At 44.1% G+C, this 15,478-nt stretch overlaps 3 protein-coding genes across 5 annotated transcripts; all 3 read left to right on the plus strand.

Annotated features, from left to right (window-relative positions):
• Nucleotides 1-34: 34 nt before the first annotated feature.
• On the plus strand, nucleotides 35-1,800 carry LOC121546284 (V-type proton ATPase subunit F). Its single transcript, XM_041857459.1, has 2 exons — nucleotides 35-286; nucleotides 747-1,800. Exons 1-2 carry the CDS (start codon nucleotides 129-131, stop codon nucleotides 946-948), a joined length of 360 nt encoding a protein of 119 aa, XP_041713393.1. The 5' UTR covers nucleotides 35-128; the 3' UTR covers nucleotides 949-1,800.
• Nucleotides 1,801-2,587: 787 nt separating this feature from the next.
• On the plus strand, nucleotides 2,588-4,544 carry zgc:193726 (uncharacterized protein LOC561161 homolog). 3 transcript variants are annotated; one of them, XM_041857460.2, is made up of 6 exons: nucleotides 2,588-2,781; nucleotides 2,894-2,950; nucleotides 3,039-3,095; nucleotides 3,469-3,504; nucleotides 3,747-3,767; nucleotides 3,917-4,544. In XM_041857460.2, the coding sequence occupies exons 1-6, from the start codon at nucleotides 2,693-2,695 to the stop codon at nucleotides 4,128-4,130; spliced, it is 474 nt and encodes a 157-aa protein (XP_041713394.1). In that variant the 5' UTR covers nucleotides 2,588-2,692; the 3' UTR covers nucleotides 4,131-4,544. The 3 variants fall into 3 exon arrangements, with proteins under 3 accessions (XP_041713394.1, XP_041713395.1, XP_041713396.1); XM_041857461.2 differs by having other exon boundaries at nucleotides 3,920-4,544; XM_041857462.2 differs by having other exon boundaries at nucleotides 2,591-2,781; nucleotides 4,007-4,544.
• Nucleotides 4,545-13,444: 8,900 nt separating this feature from the next.
• LOC121546286 (protein ATP6V1FNB) lies at nucleotides 13,445-14,655 on the plus strand. The gene is made up of 3 exons (XM_045212423.1): nucleotides 13,445-13,513; nucleotides 13,645-14,092; nucleotides 14,378-14,655. Exons 1-3 carry the CDS (start codon nucleotides 13,445-13,447, stop codon nucleotides 14,491-14,493), a joined length of 633 nt encoding a protein of 210 aa, XP_045068358.1. The 3' UTR covers nucleotides 14,494-14,655.
• The last annotated feature ends 823 nt before the right edge of the window (nucleotides 14,656-15,478 follow it).

Below are 15,478 nucleotides of genomic sequence, written 5' to 3' on the forward strand. Positions count from 1 at the left end.
GTGACAGCTGACATCTCGATCGCTCACCAAAAGTGGAAGTACTGGTCAGCTGACAGCTTCGTGATTCAGAGAAGAAACAAAGTCCAGTCATTGCATGTTTTTGCTGTTTTATGTTGTAGAATTGAATAATGGCTGGGCGAGGTAAATTAATTGCCGTCATTGGTGATGAAGATACGTGTACTGGGTTCCTACTCGGTGGCATTGGCGAGCTGAATAAAAATCGTAAACCGAATTTCTTGGTGGTCGAGAAGGAGACAAGCATCGCAGAGATAGAGGAGACCTTCAAGTAAATTATAGCTAGCTATGTACCTAATTTTGAGATGGAAGATAAATAGCTAAACGCTTGTTTGCACACAGGGTGAAGACAGTTGATGCTCCATTATGTTTGTAATTGCATTGGTGATGTCAGGTGGTATCTAGTTACCACCTGACATCGAAAATTCTCTGTGCTACACCAAACAGTAACTAACCTGTAACTCCCAGTATAATGGATACCATTTTGGGGCGGTTAAATGACATTATTTGGTGTTACAATCTGTAGGTAGGTGGTATCGTGATATCTGTATTCCATTAGGCCTAGTTATGTGATTTGATTAATCATAACACCTTGAAATACTACTACTGTCTCATTCAATCCATATACGTTACTGCTGGGCAACATACCTTGTTGTTTGGTGTTTACAGGCCAGCACTGTAATGTTCAGTCGTAGTCTCTCTAACTTACAAACTTCTGTCATGCCCCCCAGGAGTTTCCTGACCCGCAATGACATCGGAATCATCCTGATCAACCAGTTCATAGCAGAGATGATCCGTCACGCCATCGACCAGCACATGGAGTCCATCCCTGCAGTGCTGGAGATCCCCTCCAAGGAGCACCCGTACGACGCCTCCAAGGACTCCATCCTACGCAGGGCTAAGGGCATGTTCTCCGCTGAGGACTTCCGATAAACACACAACACGTACCCAAAGATGCATAGCCATGGTCTGGGCAGGGACAGAGATGGAGGAGGGGGACTTTGGAGACTTTCATGATCCTAAATGTGTTATCTTGCGTAATGCCATGGAAGGCTGTAAAGTATGAATTGGCCTGATGGCAGTTTCATGTGTTATCCATATTGAATGAGTCCATATGTGGTCCCTACAGTCCCACTCTCATCTCTTGCAGGGTCCTGCTCCATCCATCTGGCAATGCACTTTCTCCAGACCCAATGTTGAATTGTTTGTTGTAATATTTAGTTTTTCATTCCTTTGCCTGGAACATTATGGTATTACTATTAATTGACCACATTGATGGTTGGATTGTTTTATTGTCTATGCCTTTCCGGGTTATTCATCTTGTATTAGATTTTACGCAGGTACTGTATCTTGTAGTGGTCTCATCCAGTCTGTTTTTCAAATGCTTGCTTCATTTTGTCATATCCTTGGGGAGAGTGTGCTTGCATAAGACATCTCAGCAAATAATTGTGGATAGTCATTATTCAGAGCATGCATGTGACAATGACTGTTTTAACTTCACATTTGTAATTTATGGAAACAAGCCCTATGCCCCTATGTGTATCTTTAAAAAGAATTGTAAAGTAGCATTTCATCATCTGGTGAAATGTACCCTGTGGATTGGAGAATAGTATTGTACATCTCATTAACAGAAAATCCACACAGAAAAATCCACAGCTTGAAAAAACGGTATGTTGAGCACTGCAAAATGACTACCTGTCGTAATGTTTTGCGATTGTGACAGTTTTAACTTATACCTGTAAAAAAAAGAAATGAATGTTTAAGAAAATAAATTATTCTATCCAACCTGTGCTTTGTGTAAGTTATTAATGATATTGTCAAGTCCAGCACAACTGTCTTAAATGTTTGATATTAGAAGACAATTGCACTTCAATCTCACAAAAGTCAAAATAATTCCCTGTACGTTCGCTTGGAAGTCTTCATTATTTCATACTGTACAAAATCTTGAAATTAAATCCAGCAATCCTCCATGCTGATTCTAAAGCCTTATAGCGCTAGTGGTTAGTAGCCTGAAGTAGGACAAGAATGTTACATGTCAGTCATAAGACCCCACTACCAACTATACCTATCTCCAACCCTGTCTGCAAAAGAGATACAAGCTTTCCTGATGATGTGACCAGTTCGTTTATTTTGGGAAGTGGGGTAAAGTTCCCATAAAGCCAAAGTTCGTTTAACATCTCACTGCATAGTTTAGGCAGAAGTGAAGTACTTCCCATCATCTCTGCCAGTGGCAGCCAAGGACAAGCTCACAAGCTTCAATCACTGAAAAAAGTGTAAAAAACCTTAGAGCCCAGTGAATGACAATAAATCAGACTCCGAGTGGTTCCCATGATTAAAGCCTGACCCTGAGACTGACCCTGACTTATTACAGTATGTGGGGGCCTGCACACACGGATGCTGTGAACCAACTGGCAAATATTTGAACAACCTTGAGACGGGCCTCATCATTCTTCTTGCTGGACGTGTGAGTCCTTCAATTCTCTCCCATGTTCTTCAGTGAACCAGGGACAAACACCAACACACAAACACAGCTCTGTTCTACTAACTGCACTTTATAAAGATATGGAAGGTTGGCCAAGAGGTGCTCAGTAGGCTATATAAGAGGTCCTCCCAGAATTAACCTGTCCCTGGACCCTGGGGATTTTTTCACAGAACTAACGGCCCTTACGGAGAACAGATGATCCCTGCCTGGTCTCTCGGTGTCATCCTCCTGGGCTACGTCTTTGGATTCCCAGTCCCCTTCAACAGCACTCAGAACGGTTCGAGGTAAGACATCTACCTACAGTACCTGTGGAAATTAGAGGTTGTATGGATGAATAGATGAATAGATGGATAGAGTTGTGACCTGTTAGGCATGTGAATTTTCTTTCCTCTGTAGACAATATGAATATGAGACTCTTCCTCAACTCAACGACAAAGTGGACAACTCTACAGAGTGAGTGTTGGGTTCTAATACTAAAAACTAATAAGAGTTTGACTAAATGTGAGAATAGTGAGACCAACATACTGCTTTGCTCTTTCAGACCCTTTATGTCGAATGACACAGAGTCCAATGAAACAGAGATTCCCTTCCATTTTCAGTGAGTACATTTATGAGTCTATATTTGTATAGTGTTGAAACCAAATGTTGTAAACCATTTAGAAGAAAAAACAGCTACATTGCATCTCATGTTGGGCGACAGGTAGCCTAGCGGTTAGAGAGGCGAGCCAGTTTGAATCCCAGGTCTCAAATCCTAGATGCCATTGCCTACCATTGTGCCCTTGAGCAAGGCACTTAACCCCCCACAACAACAGCTCCCCGGGCGCCCAGTGTGGCAGCCCTCCGCACCTCTCCAAAATCATGTATGTGTGTCTTTCGGAGGGGTTGGATTAAAAGTGGAAGTACAATTTCGGTTGGACCTTGTGTGTAATTGACCAATAAAGTAATCTTAATGTCTTGTTCTATCATTACAGAATGATGCTGCCTATGGAGAATATGAGTCCATTATTGTAAATCAGCTCTTCAAACTCCCCTTGTCCCCTGAGGGCCAAACACATGTACATTAGCTGTGTAAACACTATTGATTCACGATTGATTCATTTCAATTTTGTTTTACACATGAAGCTGTGTAAACACTATTGACTAGCGATTGACTCTTTTCAATCTTGTTTTACCAGATGTGAAAGAACAAGTTTTATGGATTGACAGACATTTTTCTAAAATATCTCCTCTTTTTTTCTATCTCCTTCAGGGATTACGACCATGCAATACCGTAAGTCTCTCTAAATGTACGCAAGTACAATGCGATTGAATGATTTGACTGAGCACACAAGCCTGTATGTGTCCAACTGTTGTATGTGTGTCCAACGGCACTATTGTTAAAGCAATAATGCATATACATAACCATAACTGTTTCTTTAGCAGCAGCGACACGGTCATTGCTGCATGTCTGACCACCCAGCAGGACCCACTACAGACCTCTAACCTGATACTCCCCTCCTTTCAATCCAGAGGCAGTGCGTCTCTCTGCTACCTTCCCACCTGTATGAACTCTAATCTGGGGTCAGCCCTGCAGAAAGGGGATGAGATAGCGGGCGCCTCCACCAAAGACCCCCATGGGATAGGCAGAAAATGACACTGACACAGCACAGCGTAAATCGGCACACAGCTTTTTAATAACACGTTTTTATCACATTGGTTGCAGCATGACCGATAATAGCTTTTGTGGCTCTCTAACATCAGCCACTGAACATGCATTATGATCGTACTGTGTTGGGTGGTTGTTTTTATTGTTATAAAATAAACTGCACTACAACTATTTCTGAAATGAACTGCACCAGAGTTGAAGTAAATTGTGAGCATGAAAATGAAACTGTAGTGCTAGGGGACGTTTAAAGTGGATGAACATTTATAATAGTTAATAAATTACATTCAATGTGTTGTGTACTTCAATGTGTATGTCAAGTACTTCATTGTTTTGTGTAAAGTGGCTAAACCAAATATACTTCACTTATTTTGTACGCAAATAAAAGCTTTTTACAAACCAGGAGTGATGCTATAAATGCCTGCTTTTCACATAAAAATAGAATCATAAATGTCTGTCTGCACTTTCCTTGATTCAATCCACACTCACTCTGGTTCATAACAAATTATAGGCCTTACTCAACCATGAATATCTAGTTGAACAGAATGACACAAAGGGAAACAAAGTACAGACAGACAGAGTAACTGATAAAGTGATAATCTTCTGTTGAATCTCAAGGCCTTGATGTTAGTCCATGACCTGTGTGGGGGGGTTATATACACTGCTCAAAAAAATAAAGGGAACACTTAAACAACACAATGTAACTCCAAGTCAATCACACTTCTGTGAAATCAAACTGTCCACTTAGGAAGCAACACTGATTGACAATACATTTCACATGCTGTTGTGCAAATGGAATAGACAACAGGTGGAAATTATAGGCAATTAGCAAGACACCCCCAATAAAGGACTGGTTTTGCAGGTGGTGACCACAGACCACTTCTCAGTTCCTATGCTTCCTGGCTGATGTTTTGGTCACTTTTGAATGCTGGCGGTGCTTTCACTCTAGTGGTAGCATGAGACGGAGTCTACAACCCACACAAGTGGCTCAGGTAGTGCAGCTCAACCAGGATGGCACATCAATGCGAGCTGTGGCAAGAAGGTTTGCTGTGTCTGTCAGCGTAGTGTCCAGAGCATGGAGGCACTACCAGGAGACAGGCCAGTACATCAGGAGATGTGGAGGAGGCCGTAGGAGGGCAACAACCCAGCAGCAGGACTGCTACCTCCGCCTTTGTGCAAGGAGGAGCAGGAGGAGCACTGCCAGAGCCCTGCAAAATGACCTCCAGCAGGCCACAAATGTGCATGTGTCTGCTCAAAGCGGTCAGAAACAGACTCCATGAGGGTGGTATGAGGGCCCGACGTCCACAGGTGGGGGTTGTGCTTACAGCCCAACACCGTGCAGGACGTTTGGCATTTGCCAGAGAACACCAAGATTGGCAAATTCGCCACTGGCGCCCTGTGCTCTTCACAGATTAAAGCAGGTTCACACTGAGCACGTGACAGACGTGACAGAGTCTGGAGACGCCGTGGAGAACGTTCTGCTGCCTGCAACATCCTCCAGCATGACCGGTTTGGCGGTGGGTCAGTCATGGTGTGGGGTGGTATTTCTTTGGGGGGCCGCACAGCCCTCCATGTGCTCGCCAGAGGTAGCCTGACTGCCATTAGGTACCGAGATGAGATCCTCAGACCCCTTGTGAGACCATATGCTGGTGCGGTTGGCCCTGGGTTCCTCCTAATGCAAGACAATGCTAGACCTCATGTGGCTGGAGTGTGTCAGCAGTTCCTGCAAGAGGAAGGCATTGATGCTATGGACTGGCCCGCCCGTTCCCCAGACCTGAATCCAATTGAGCACATTTGGGACATCATGTCTCGCTCCATCCACCAACGCCACATTGCACCACAGACTGTCCAGGAGTTGGCGGATGCTTTAGTCCAGGTCTGGGAGGAGATCCCTCAGGAGACCATCCGCCACCTCATCAGGAGCATGCCCAGGTGTTGTAGGGAGGTCATACAGGCACGTGGAGGCCACACACACTACTGAGCCTCATTTTGACTTGTTTTAAGGACATTACATCAAGGTTGGATCAGCCTGTAGTGTGGTTTTCCACTTTAATTTTGAGGGTGACTCCAAATCCAGACCTCCATGGGTTGATAAATTTGATTTCCATTGATAATTTTTGTGTGATTTTGTTGTCAGCACATTCAACTATGTAAAGAAAAAAGTATTTAATAAGATTATTTCATTCATTCAGATCTAGGATGTGTTATTTTAGTGTTCCCTTTATTTTTTTGAGCAGTGTATGTATACTGTATGTAGGCGATGAACCCCAGCTGAGTAAACAAGAAATGTTCTATAACTTGAAGTGACTGAGAGTAGTTTAACTCACTACTGATATCCCCTCTGTATCCACACAGGCTAGAGGAGACCTATGTTCCTTAGAACAGCACTGACACAGAATATGGCTCAACGTGAGTAAGATCATTGGTGGAAAGGGTTGTGTCTATGCTATATAAAATATATACTGTTATAGTTGAACTCTGTTGTTTCTCTTTTGCCAACAAGTCTGAGGAGCTGATGCAGAGTCGGAACAAGACAGATAGCAACTCAACATTACCTATGTGAGTTCTCTTATACTATTATTATAAACATGCACATGTTCCAATGTCATTAATTATTTATTTCCCCTCTACTGCACATGGACACAGGTACAAGGGTCCTCCACTGTAAGTATGTGTATTCAGTCACTCATCATACATTTGATCAGTAGGTGGCGCTTTATCTCTAAAGGAGGGAAGACAAAAAGCATTACTAAACTGTACATCATTGAAGTGAAATCAATGTTTCCTCTGTCCTTCTTGGAAACTGTTTTTAGGCGCTGCGTGGTGAGTCTCTGTGCCCTAAATAATCTAGGCCATGCTACTGAACCAGGACGAGAGCGCAGGCAGGGCAACCAGAGACCCACATGGCAACGGCAAGAGATGAGAGGAAGAGCAGTGGAGGAAGATGAGAAGAAGTGTGATATGGGGCCTCATACAGGAGCTGCTGGCTGTGCTCTATTTCTCTGAAACCATTACTTTTCTTTGCCTGCTTTCCTTTGTCACCACTGATCTGGAAGGACAAGAGGATTGAGAGAAACGTTGAAATATTGTAGTCACTACACCTGCCTATAGCTTATGTGCACCACTTGGTGATGGAGGAGAGGACACACTAGGAGAGGAGTTGTACAGAGAGTGTAATTTGTGTGCGGTAAACTTAAAAAGTTGCTATTTATTAAAGACAGATTAATAATTTTCTTCTTAATTAATTTCAGATGATCCACTTTTAATAAAGAAAATTATCAAATATTTGTCACTGTGTGACGCAGGGCCGGCTCCAGGCATTTAGGGCCCCCGCCCCCAATCGGGGTCTCAACTGTTGAGAGTTAGAATATTAGAATACACAAGATGCAAGTTCGAAATGTGATTGTGCAGTCACCCATGTCAGCTAACAATTTTTAGATTGGTAAATTAGTTTAGCCGGGTCTCTAAACTTGTAGTAATCATGGCCGAATAATGACCGCCTCCAGGGGGACCCCATTGATTAGTCACTCTCACTCAGATATCATTAACATGGCATAAGTCATGGCAAAATGTGTAGAATTGCATGAAAGTTGTTATAAAATTGTAAAATGTTTCTCGCTTCCGCATTGTCTCCGTGCTGCTGTGCTGTTTGCTGCTACTTGGCTACCTGCCAAACTATTCACGTTTTACTTTTAATAAACGTTTAATCAATCTCTGTGTTCAACAAATTTACCAACTTTTTAGTTTTGTCCTCACTCATCTTTTTTCGTTAAACTTTTTCACCCCGGACGTTTTATCCCGAGACAGAAGAGTCATTTTCCTGTGCGTTTTTGCTGCCAACTTTATTTTATTTTCCTTTTTTCCATCGCAACTTTTTTCCCTCATTCAACTTTTTCACTCCGGACGCTTTATCTGGACATGGTTCGTCAACATCTTCAACAGCCGAAGCTAAGTAGTAACATTAACATGATGTCTTCTAATTGCAGTCGCTGTACTCATAATATACAGGAGAACGATCGCCTTACTGGCGAGAATAGCTGTGCTACAAGCCCAGCTTCAGACGCAATCGTTAGGCAAGGGTAATTTCAGTGTAGGAAAGGAAGAAACAGCGTCTGTGCCACCAGTAAGTACAGATAGTAACGTTAGTATAAATCCCCCGCACAGTCCCGCGGCCGGACAACTTTCTCATGGCTTCTGGAGGGAAATACTGTTGGAATGATCAACCGGTGTCGCTCATTCAGCCGACAGAAACTTTCAACCGGTTTTCCCCATTATGTAGCGAGTCGGAGTCTGAGTCTTCTCTTGTCTCTACTCCTCCCGTTACGGGGTCTGAGACGCCGAAGGCTCCCACCATTAGCTCTGACAAATTGAAAACCCTAGTCATTGGCGACTCCATTACCCGCAGTATTAGACTTAAAACGAATCACCCAGCGATCATACACTGTTTACCAGGGGGCAGGGCTACCGACGTTAAGGCTAATCTAAAGATGGTGCTGGCTAAAGCTAAAACTGGCGAGTGTAGAGAGTATAGAGATATTGTTATCCACGTCGGCACCAACGATGTTAGGATGAAACAGTCAGAGGTCACCAAGTGCAACATAGCTTCAGCGTGTAAATTAGCTAGAAAGATGTGTCGGCATCGAGTAATTGTCTCTGGCCCCCTCCCAGTTAGGGGGGTGACGAGCTCTACAGCAGAGTCTCAGCACTCAATCGCTGGTTGAAAACTGTTTTCTGCCCCTCCCAAAAGATAGAATTTGTAGATAATTGGCCCTCTTTCTGGGACTCACCCACAAACAGGACCAAGCCTGACCTGCTGATGAGGGACGGACTCCATCCTAGCTGGAGGGGTGCTCTCATCTTATCTACCAACATAGACAGGGCTCTAACTCCTCTAGCCCCACAGTGAAATAGGGTGCAGGCCAGGCAGCAGGCTGTTAGCCAACCTGCCAGCTTAGTGGAGTCTGCCAATAGCACAGTCAGTGTAGTCAGCTCAGCCATACCCATTGAGACTGTGTCTGTGCCTCGACCTAGGTTGGGCAAAACTAAACATGGCGGTGTTCACCTTAGCAATCTTATTAGGATAAAGACCTCCTCCATTCCTGCCATTATTGAAAGAGATCGTGATACCTCACATCTCAAAATAGGGTTACTTAATGTTAGATCCCTCACTTCAAAGGCAGTCATAGTCAATGAACTAATCACTGATCATAATCTTGATGTGATTGGCCTGACTGAAACATGGCTTAAGCCTGATGAATTTGCTGTGTTAAATGAGGCCTCACCTCCTGGTTACACTAGTGACCATATTCCCGTGCATCCCGCAAAGGCGGAGGTGTTGCTAACATTTACGATAGCAAATTTCAATTCTACAAAAAAAAAAATGGCGTTTTCGTCTTTTGAGCTTCTAGTCATGAAATCTATGCAGCCTACTCAATCACTTTTTATAGCTACTGTTTACAGGCCTCCTGGGCCATATACAGCGTTCCTCTCTGAGTTTCCTGAATTCCTATCAGACCTTGTAGTCATAGCAGATCATATTCTAATTTTTGGTGATTTTAATATTCACATGGAGAAGTCCACAGACCCACTCCAAAAGTCTTCGGAGCCATCATCGACTCAGTGGGTTTTGTCCAACATGTCTCTGGACCTACTCACTGCCACAGTCATACTCTGGACCTAGTTTTGTCCCATGGAATAAATGTTGTAGATCTTAATGTTTTTCCACAAAATCCTGGACTATCGGACCACCATTTTATTACGTTTGCAATCGCAACAAATAATCTGCTCAGACCCCAACCAAGGAGCATCAAAAGTCGTGCTATAAATTGTCAGACAACACAAAAATTCCTTGATGCCCTTCCAGACTCCTTCTGCCTACCCAAGGACGTCAGAGGACAAAAATCAGTTAACCACTTAACTGAGGAACTCAATTTAACCTTGCGCAATACCCTAGATGCAGTTGCACCCTAAAAACGAAAAACATTTGTCATAAGAAACTAGCTCCCTGGTATACAGAAAATACCCGAGCTTTGAAGCAAGCTTCCAGGAAATTGGAACGGAAATGGCGCCACACCAAACTGGAAGTCTTCCGACTAGCTTGGAAAGACAGTACCGTGCAGTACCGAAGAGCCCTCACTGCTGCTCGATCATCCTACTTTTCCAACTTAATCGAGGACAATAAGAACAATCCAAAATTTCTTTTTGATACTGTTGCAAAGCTAACTAAAAAGCAGCATTCCCCAAGAGAGGATGGCTTTCACTTCAGCAGTAATAAATTCATGAACTTCTTTGAGGAAAAGATCATGACCATTAGAAAGCAAATTACGGACTCCTCTTTGAATCTGCGTATTCCTCCAGGGCTTAGCTGTCCTGGATCTGCACAGCTCTGCGAGGGCCTGGGATCGGGAGAGACACTTAAGTGTTTTAGTACTATATCTCTTGACACAATGATGAAAATAATCATGGCCTCTAAACCTTCAAGCTGCATACTGGATCCTATTCCTACTAAACTGCTGAAGGAGCTGCTTCCTGTGCTTGGCCCTCCTATGTTGAACATAATAAACAGCTCTCTATCCACCGGATGTGTACCAAACTCACTAAAAGTGGCAGTGATAAAGCCTCTCTTGAAAAAGCCAAACCTTGACCCGGAAAATATAAAAAACTATCGGCCTATATCGAATCTTCCATTCCTCTCAAAAATTTTAGAAAAAGCTGTTGCGCAGCAACTCACTGCCTTTCTGAAGACAAACAATGTATACGAAATGCTTCAGTCTGGTTTTAGACCCCATCATAGCACTGAGACTGCACTTGTGAAGGTGGTAAATGACCTTTTAATGGCGTCAGACCGAGGCTCTGCATCTGTCCTCGTGCTACTAGACCTTAGTGCTGCCTTTGACACTATCGATCACCACATTCTTTTGGAGAGACTGGAAACCCAAATTGGTCTACACGGACAAGTTCTGGCCTGGTTTAGATCTTACCTGTCGGAAAGATATCAGTTTGTCTCTGTGAATGGTCTGTCCTCCGACAAATCAACTGTACATTTCGGTGTTCCTCAAGGTTCCGTTTTAGGACCACTATTGTTTTCACTATATATTTTACCTCTTGGGGATGTTATTCGAAAACATAATGTTAACTTTCACTGCTATGCGGATGACACACAGCTGTACATTTCAATGAAACATGGTGAAGCCCCAAAATTGCCCTCGCTAGAAGCCTGTGTTTCAGACATAAGGAAGTGGATGGCTGAAAACTTTCTACTTTTAAACTCGGACAAAACAGAGATGCTTGTTCTAGGTCCCAAGAAACAAAGAGATCTTCTGTTAAATCTGACAATTCATCTTGATGGTTGTAAAGTCGTCTCAAATAAAACTGTGAAGGACCTCGGCGTTACTCTTGACCCTGATCTCTCTTTTGACGAACATATCAAGACTGTTTCAAGGACAGCTTTTTTCCATCTACGTAACATTGCAAAAATCAGAAATTTTCTGTCCAAAAATGATGCAGAAAAATTAATCCATGCATTTGTTACTTCTAGGTTAGACTACTGCAATGCTCTACTTTCCGGCTACCCGGATAAAGCACTAAATAAACTTCAGTTAGTGCTAAATACGGCTGCTAGAATCCTGACTAGAACCAAGAAATTTGATCATATTACTCCAGTGCTAGCTTCCCTACACTGGCTTCCTGTTAAGGCAAGGGCTGATTTCAAGGTTTTACTGTTAACCTATAAAGCGTTACATGGGCTTGCTCCTACCTATCTTTCCGAGTTGGTCCTGCCGTACATACCAATACGTACGCTACGGTCACAAGACGCAGGCCTCCTAATTGTCCCTAGAATTTCTAAGCAAACAGCAGGAGGCAGGGCTTTCTCCTATAGATCTCCATTTTTATGGAACAGTTTGCCTACCCATGTGAGAGACGCAGACTCGGTCTCAACCTTTAAGTCTTTACTGAAGACTTATCTCTTCAGTAGGTCATATGATTGAGTGTAGTCTGGCCCAGGAGTGTGAAGGTGAACGGAAAGGCTCTGGAGCAACGAACAGCCCTTGCTGTCTCTGCCAGGCCGGTTCCCCTCTCTCCACTGGGGTTCTCTGCCTCTAACCCTGTTACAGGGGCTGAGTCACTGGCTTGCTGGTGCTCTTTCATGCCGTCCCTAGGAGGGGTGCGTCACTTGAGTGGGTTGAGTTACTGACGTGATCTTCCTGTCTGGGTTGGCGCCCCCCTTGGTTTGTGCTGTGGTGGAGACCTCTGTGGGCTATACTCGGCCTTGTCTCAGGATTGTAAGTTGGTGGTTGAGGATATCCCTCTGGTGGTGCGGGGGCTGTGCTTTGGCAGAGTGGGTGGGGTTATATCCTTCCTGTTTGGCCCTGTCCGGGGTTTCTTCGGATGGGGCCACAGTGTCTCCGGACCGCTCCTGTCTCAGCCTCCAGTATTTATGCTGCAGTAGTTTATGTGTCGGGGGCTGGGGTTAGTTGGTTATACCTGGAGTACTTCTCCTGTCTTATCCAGTGTCCTGTGTGAATTTAAGTATGCTCTCTCTAATTCTCTCGTTCTCTCTTTCTCTCTGAGAACCTGAGCCCTAGGACCATACGTCAGGACTACCGGGCATGCTGACACCTTGCTGTCCCCAGTCCGCCTGGCCTTGCTGCTATTCCAGTTTCAACTGTTCTGCCTGCGGTTACGAAACCCCTACCTGTCCCAGACCTGCTGTTTTCAACTCTTAATGATCGGCTATGAAAAGCCAACTGAGAGACCTGAGCCCTAGGACCATACGCCGGGACTACCGGCCGTGGTGACTCCTTGCTGTCCCCAGTCCGCCTGGCCTTGCTGCTATTCCAGTTTCAACTGTTCTGCCTGCGGTTATGGAACCCCTACCTGTCCCAGACCTGCTGTTTTCAACTCTTAATGATCGGCTATGAAAAGCCAACTGAGATTTATTCCTGATTATTATTTGACCATGCTTGTCACTTATGAACATTTTTGAACATCTTGGCATGCTTCTGTTATAATCTCCACCCGGCACAGCCAGAAGAGGACTGGCCACCCCTCATAGCCTGGTTCCTCTCTAGGTTTCTTCCTAGGTTTTGGCCTTTCTAGGGAGTTTTTCCTAGCCACCGTGCTTCTACACCTGCATTACTAGCTGTTTGGGGTTTTAGGCTGGGTTTCTGTAAAGCACTTCGAGATATTAGCTGATGTAAGAAGGGCTATATAAAATAAAATTGATTGATTGATTGATAAAATGTTCTCTCCGCAAAATGTGTAGAACTGCAGAAAATGGGTGGATCCGGCCGTGGTGTGACGACATGAACCTATTGTTACGCAAATGTTTGGAGAGGTTTCCCGAGCGCGCCATGATACCCCCACCCATTTTGGTGAAGGAAAAGTCCATCCTACATCCCGTGAAATGTCTCTTGCACATTTAATGTGATGGGGATTGTATTGTTGCTGAATGTATCCAGATAATAAAAGGATATTCAAAATATTTTATTGCTGTGTGTGACAGTTAACCTCAATACGCAAGAAGGCTAGCTGGCTTTTGGGAAGAGCAGCAGACATGGATTCTCAAAAACAGGAGTTTTGGAAGGAGGCTATTTTGAAAGAAAAATTTGTCAGACTAAATTGGTTTCGAGATAACTGGATCAAACCTAAACTTGTCAAAAAGGTGGGTGAAAAACGAGGGATGAAACTGCCACAAATCAACGAACCTCAACGTGAAGCCAAACCGGTGAAAACGCTGACCAGAGAAGTGGCGCAGGTCAAAAGTAGAGACGAGAAGGTCCCTATCGATGTAATGCGGCCGGTTTCGGAAGAGACTCTGGATGTGTTGTATGATGGCTTTTCGGTAGAGGAGACTGGACGCTACAAATACCTCCTCCTCAGGAAGCGCAAGGATCCTGAGGTCAAGTACCTCTACCCTATAACCAGCAACTGGCAGTATGGATGGGGTCTGGGTAATTTTTATTTATTTAAATTATTAGGCTTAATTGTTGATTAACCAATTAAACAAGCATTCTAGCAACATGGTAAAACCACTCATCATGGATTTGAAATGTTTAAATGTTTTCAACTTTGAAATAGCCAAAATGAACTGACACATCACATGCAATGGGGCATACAGTAGAAAAACGATTCAGGGGGTGACATCATGGTCCTGCCCAGCTTTTATATCTGCTACTTCCATGTCTAATCTCCGGTTGTCATGGTAACTGTCCCTGCTGTGCTCCCTCTGAATGCAGGTGACATGAACAAGGCCTACGTCCCGATGTACGCACTCAACGCCATTGTGAAAGAGAGCTTCTTCCGCAAGAACGGCATCTTCCCTCACTCCGCCACCTCAGACACCGTGGCGTGATGGTGCCCACCGGAGATCACACAGGACCCAACTGACAATACAGACACACCACCAACACCTGCACTGGTTTTATTGTGTATTCATCCTATTCTGTGAAGACGAAAATCGTCATTCAGCTGCTAAATAGAATGTGTAAAATAAAAGCATGGTTATGGAAACTTGTGCCACTGGAGTTTGAGATGGATATTGCCAGGTTGGCCTATGTGCCCTCCACATGCCCCTCCCCCCTTTCAACACACTGTCTAAATGATAAGTAACTAAATTATCAATGTGAAGTAATGCACCAGACACTCAGACCTTTGCCCCTGTTGGCTATGAGGCTATGGCCTAATGTCATTAATCATTCACCTGCTAGATTAATATCATATTAAGTCCTGCTTTTCACAAATGGGCAGATCAGCTTACTTTCACCTGGCTGCCACAGGTGGGCAAGGAGAGTTGGTCTGCAGTCAGGGATGAGTGAACCAACGCTGAGCCCAGACAATAGAGTGGATTCTGTTACAGTTGGCTACTCTGGTAACAGGGAGAGGGATTGATGGCCAGACACTGGCCCTGAGGTAAGGGGGCATGCCCACCAGCCCCCTTACCTCCCCTCTCTCTAATTAGAGGGATGTAAATGTATCCCCTCACCACAGTTTGATAGGTAGTAGCCTATTAAAGGCAGACTATTCTGATGTGTCTAACATACAACATAAAAATGAGCTTTCTCTTCTCCTTACATAATTATATTGCTGCCTGTTCAAACAGCCCTAAGTCAGTGAGCCCAATAAAGCTCATGCTGTGAGTCTATTAGTCCAGTCACCACAAGGGGGAGCCCACACCTCACAATAGACAGAGCAGTGAGCATTATGACGATATGGCAGCTCAGTCAAAAGCCTCTCTGAAATTACATGAATGATCATTCAAAGCAATGTACTGTAACCCAAGGGACAAAGGCTGGCATTTATGTGAAATTTAACTACCCTAATTTAGTATCTACTTTTGT

The sequence above is a fragment of the Coregonus clupeaformis genome, unplaced genomic scaffold, assembly GCF_020615455.1.
Source record: "Coregonus clupeaformis isolate EN_2021a unplaced genomic scaffold, ASM2061545v1 scaf0013, whole genome shotgun sequence".
NCBI classification, from domain to species: domain Eukaryota; kingdom Metazoa; phylum Chordata; class Actinopteri; order Salmoniformes; family Salmonidae; genus Coregonus; species Coregonus clupeaformis.

Bases quoted from the DNA above. Each gene is read 5' to 3' on its own strand.
- LOC121546284 (XM_041857459.1), top strand. From the start codon at position 129: ATGGCTGGGCGAGGTAAATTAATTGCCGTCATTGGTGATGAAGATACG. The intron at 287-746 runs GTAAATTATAGC...CATGCCCCCCAG, and splicing joins GAGATAGAGGAGACCTTCAA to GAGTTTCCTGACCCGCAATG.
- zgc:193726 (XM_041857460.2), top strand. From the start codon at position 2,693: ATGATCCCTGCCTGGTCTCTCGGTGTCATCCTCCTGGGCTACGTCTTT. The intron at 3,096-3,468 runs GTGAGTACATTT...CTATCATTACAG, and splicing joins GAGATTCCCTTCCATTTTCA to AATGATGCTGCCTATGGAGA. The intron at 3,768-3,916 runs GTAAGTCTCTCT...CTGTTTCTTTAG, and splicing joins GATTACGACCATGCAATACC to CAGCAGCGACACGGTCATTG.
- LOC121546286 (XM_045212423.1), top strand. From the start codon at position 13,445: ATGAACCTATTGTTACGCAAATGTTTGGAGAGGTTTCCCGAGCGCGCC. The intron at 13,514-13,644 runs GTGAAGGAAAAG...TGTGTGTGACAG, and splicing joins TGATACCCCCACCCATTTTG to TTAACCTCAATACGCAAGAA. The intron at 14,093-14,377 runs GTAATTTTTATT...CTCTGAATGCAG, and splicing joins GCAGTATGGATGGGGTCTGG to GTGACATGAACAAGGCCTAC.